At 34.3% G+C, this 5000-nt stretch overlaps 1 protein-coding gene and 1 long non-coding RNA gene across 2 annotated transcripts in view; one reads left to right on the top strand and one right to left on the bottom strand.

Moving 5' to 3' along the window:
- Positions 1–5000, bottom strand: part of LOC143730857 (uncharacterized) — a 160113-nt gene that overhangs the window by 103307 nt on the left and 51806 nt on the right. The window lies entirely within an intron of this gene.
- The window catches only part of LOC143730842 (solute carrier family 12 member 9), a 58917-nt gene that overhangs the window by 7897 nt on the left and 46020 nt on the right, over positions 1–5000 (top strand). Inside the window, exons 2-4 of the mRNA XM_077221402.1 lie at positions 1880–2014; positions 2150–2287; positions 3502–3807. Coding sequence (XP_077077517.1) covers positions 1880–2014; positions 2150–2287; positions 3502–3807 — 579 coding nt within the window. The remainder of the gene's footprint in view (positions 1–1879; positions 2015–2149; positions 2288–3501; positions 3808–5000) is intronic.

The following is a 5000-nucleotide window of genomic DNA, read 5'->3' on the forward strand; positions in this document are numbered from 1 at the left end:
ATATTATGATGTCACGATAGCACTATGCTATATTATGATGTCACGATAGCACTATGCTATATTATGATGTCACGATAGCACTATGCTATATTATGATGTCACGATAGCACTATGCTATATTATGATGTCACGATAGCACTATGCTATATTATGATGTCACGATAGCACTATGCTATATTATGATGTCACGATAGCACTATGCTATATTATAATTTTTAACCCTCATCTTTCCCTCGCGGGTCAAAATCACCAGACGCCCTAAAATTATACTTGTGTAGAAAGCTTATTTTATTTCTTTTTGATCATATTTTTTAATGCTAGTTTTTTATTTTTTTATTTTATTTATTTACGTTTAAATTCCTAGATTTGATCAATAAATAATAAATAAATATTTAAGCACATTCCTCACATTCTTTCAACTTGAATTCAAAATAATTCACAGTTTGTTCCCTAAACCTTTTAATTCAGCTCTAAATATCTTACATTGGGTGTCTTTGATCTCTTGTGTTAAATAAATATTATAAGATGATATTTCATAACTCTAGATGGGCTTATATCTCTATATGGAGCAAATGAGCTGTTCCTCTGGGTCCTAAAGCCAGTTTCTCTTCAGAATGCGTTCAGATACACATGTAGACATTATAAAATCCTTTTTTGGTAAAGTTTGAGCATTTTTAGTTTGAAGTTTGAGCATTTTTAGGTTTTTCTATGTGTTCTGAAGCATTCCTCGCATTCCTAAGGGAGTCAGATTGACTCGAGAGGGAAAGATTTGTTACTGTTTTAAATTTCCACCACAAAACTCCTGGGACCCTCTGATGAACACTTCATTTGTTTTTAATTTTTTCAAATTACAGAACGATAATGATAATACAGAACGATATTGTCTACTGGTGTGGACGCTGATATAGTTATTATTATAGTTATTGCTATAGTTATTGTTATCGTTATAGTTATTGTTATCTTTATAGTTATCTTTATCGTTATCATTATAGTTATCGCTATCTTTATAGTTAGCGTTATAGTTATTACAGTTATTGTTATAGTCATCTTTGTAGTTATCGTTATAGTTATCGTTATAGTTAATGTTATCTCTACAGTTATCGTTATAATTATCGTTATAGTTATCGTTATCTCTACAGTTATCGTTATCTCTACAGTTATCGTTATAGTTATCGTTATAGTTATTACAGTTATTGTTATAGCCATCTTTGTAGTTATCATTATAGTTATAGTTATTCTTATAGTTATCTTTATAGTTATCGTTATAGTTATTACAGTTATTGTTATAGTCATCTTTGTAGTTATCGTTATAGTTATCGTTATAGTTAATGTTATCTCTACAGTTATCGTTATAATTATCGTTATAGTTATCGTTATCTCTACAGTTATCGTTATCTCTACAGTTATCGTTATAGTTATCGTTATAGTTATTACAGTTATTGTTATAGCCATCTTTGTAGTTATCATTATAGTTATAGTTATTCTTATAGTTATCTTTATAGTTATCGTTATAGTTATTACAGTTATTGTTATAGTCATCTTTGTAGTTATCGTTATAGTTATCGTTATAGTTATCTTTATTGTTATAGTTATCGTTATAGTTATCGTTATCTCTATAGTTATCGTTATAATTATCGTTATCTCTACATTTATCGTTATAGTTATTTTTATAGTTATTCTTATTGTTATCGTTATAGTTATTACAGTTATCGTTATAGTTATCATTATAGTTATCTTTTTGTTATAGTTATCGTCATAGTTTTCGTTACAGTTCATTACTATGATCACAGTTTATTAGTATGTACATTCTGATGTGTTTGTGGTCAGAATGAGCCAGACTGTGATATAAGGGCTAAGTGTGTGTGTGTGTGTGTTGCAGGTTTTGTTGTGGGTCAGTGTGGCCTGTATCAGACGATAGCAATGCTTCTGGTGGCGTATTTCATCATCAGCATGACCGTCCTGTCGGTGTGTGCGATCTCAACCAATGGAGCGCTGGACGCCGGAGGAGCGTACTGTATCCTCACACCGGACTCAAACGTGTGTGTGTGTGTGTGCAGAACTACTCCTGTTTCTCTTTTCCTTAGCTACGATGTGTTTGTGTTTCTGCGTGTTTTTCTGTGTGTGTGTGTGTGTGTGTTCGCGTGTGCAGATATGATCAGTCGTGCTCTGGGTCCAGAGTTTGGCGGCAGCATCGGGATCATGTTCTTCTTGGCTAACGTGTGCGGCAGCGCCCTCTATGTGCTGGGGCTGGTGGAGGCCATGCTCACGACCTTCGGTATTCCTGAAGGTATCCTGTGCTTCTGATCTCTACCCTGAATGCAGTATAAATCTCTTTGGATAAAAGTGCGTGTGAAATGTAAATAAAGTGAGGGAAACAGAATGAAGGCTGCGAACGCTTCCAGATGTGTGTTATGTTCATGCAGAAGATCTCAACACTGCTGACGTGTAAAGCGAGAACATTTCACCCTGTGTTATTTTATTAATATTTATATACTGTTATAGTATTTATTAATATTTTGGATTTATTTTTAAATATTTTTATATTCCCTAATTTATTTATGTACTCTTATAGTATTTATTAATATTTTGAATTAGCATTTATTTTTATACTTTGAGTTTTCATTTTAATTTTTATGGTAAGTTTTTAGAAATTTTAACTACTATATTCCTTTCAATGCAATTGCTATAAATGGCTTACAAATAAATACAAATATCTTTATTTCAATAAAAATAAAAATAAATTTATTTTTTCAATTGTATTCATTACTTTTAATATTATTATTATTATTATTATTATTATTATTATTTATTTCAAGCATCAATTGTTATTAATAGCTAATAATAAAAATCTTTATTTAAATAATAAAATCTTTATTTATGTATTTTTTATCATTATTATTTATTCTCAGCATCATTGGTCATTAATGGCTAATAGAAAAAACAAATATATTTTATTTAAATAAAAAAATAATTATTTACTTAATTTATATATTTCCAGAATCGATTGTTATTAATAGCTAAAAAAAGAAAAATGTGTAATTTATATATATATATATATATATATATATATATACATTTTTTTAATACCAGCATCAACGGCTATTAATGGCTAATATTTTTTATTTTTTTAAATCATGTATTTATTTATTACCAGCATCAATAGCTATTATTGGCTAATAAATAAAAATAAATCTTTATTTAAATGAATAATTTATTTATTTCCAGCATCAATGGCTTTTAATGGCTAATAAATAAATAAATACACATCTTTATTTAAATAAATTATTTATTTATTTCCAGCATCAATGGCTAGTAATGGCTAATAAATACATAAAAATCTTAATTTAAATTTTATTTATTTATTTATTTCCAGCATAAATGGCTTTTAATGGCTAATAAATAAATAAATCTTTATGTAAATAAAATGCTTATTTATTTATTTCCAGCATCAATGCTATGAATAGTTGTATAATATATAATGTGTGTGTGTGTGTGTGTCAGAGGGCTCGTCTCTGGCCGTGTCCCGGTACGCTGTGTTGCCGGGCGGATACTGGTGGTCTCTTCTATACGGCACAGTTCTTCTGCTGTTGTGTTTACTGGTGTGTCTCATCGGAGCGCACATCTACGCCAAAGCCACCTTCATCATCTTCATCCTCGTCATGGTGGTTCTGGGGACCATCTTCGTCAGCTTCTTCGCCGTGCCGTTTCGGACCGTCCAGCTTCCCGGACACACCAACACCTCGGTCGGGCCGACCAGCGCCAACTTCACCGGCTTCAAGCTCGACACGCTCATGGGAAACGTGCAAGGTGTGTGTGTGTGTGTGTGTGTGTGAACTCAAGAGGGAAGTCAGGTCAGGCCAAGTCAAGTATATTACTCAAGTCACCTTCATCATGATTATCTTCATATATCAAGGTGAGTGTAAAGAGTCTCCATATATATGGAGTGAAACGCTTCAGGAACAAGAACAGATGTGGGCGGGGCTTGAGTGTGTCTGTGGGGAGTTGATTGGATGGTTGTGGTTTGCTATTGGCTGATCTCATGTGAGTGACAGGTTATAGCCCCGCCCACATCATCAGAGAAGAGGAAGTTATTCTGATTCAAGATTATTAAAACAGGAACATGATGACGTTCACATGCTCAACATATTTCATTCACAAATACTATTGTACATTTTCAAAGTCCAGTGTCAGAAAAATGTGCAAAAATGTGAAAGTGAGTGACAAAGTGTGTGTGTGTTTGAGTGTGTGTTTGAGTGTGTGTTTGAGTGTGTGTTTGAGTGTTTGAGTGTGTGAGTGAGTGAGTGTGTGAGTGAGTGTTTGTTTGAGTGTTTGAGTGTGTGAGTGTGTGAGTGAGTGTGTGAGTGTGTGAGTGTGTGAGTGAGTGAGTGTTTGAGTGTGTGAGTGAGTGTGTGAGTGAGTGAGTGTGTGAGTGAGTGAGTGTGTGAGTGAGTGAGTGAGTGAGTGAGTGAGTGAGTGTTTGAGTGTGTGAGTGAGTGTTTGAGTGTTTGAGTGTGTGAGTGTGTGAGTGTGTGAGTGTGTGAGTGTGTGAGTGTGTGAGTGTGTGAGTGAGTGTGTGAGTGTGTGAGTGAGTGTGTGAGTGAGTGTGTGAGTGAGTGTGTGAGTGTGTGAGTGAGTGTGTGAGTGTGTGAGTGAGTGTGTGAGTGTGTGAGTGTGTGAGTGAGTGTTTGAGTGTTTGAGTGAGTGAGTGTGTGAGTGAGTGTTTGAGTGTTTGAGTGTGTGAGTGAGTGTTTGAGTGAGTGAGTGAGTGTGTGAGTGTTTGAGTGTGTGTGTGAGTGTGTGAGTGTGTGAGTGTGTGAGTGTGTGAGTGAGTGTGTGAGTGAGTGTGTGAGTGAGTGTGTGAGTGAGTGTGTGAGTGAGTGTGTGAGTGAGTGAGTGTGTGAGTGAGTGAGTGTGTGAGTGAGTGTGTGAGTGAGTGAGTGAGTGTTTGAGTGTTTGAGTGTTTGAGTGTGTGAGTGTTTGAGTGTTTGAGTGTGTGAGTG

The sequence above is a fragment of the Siphateles boraxobius genome, unplaced genomic scaffold (genome assembly GCF_051911475.1).
Source record: "Siphateles boraxobius isolate OS27281-9 unplaced genomic scaffold, OSU_SipBor_1 82, whole genome shotgun sequence".
Lineage (NCBI taxonomy): Eukaryota > Metazoa > Chordata > Actinopteri > Cypriniformes > Leuciscidae > Siphateles > Siphateles boraxobius.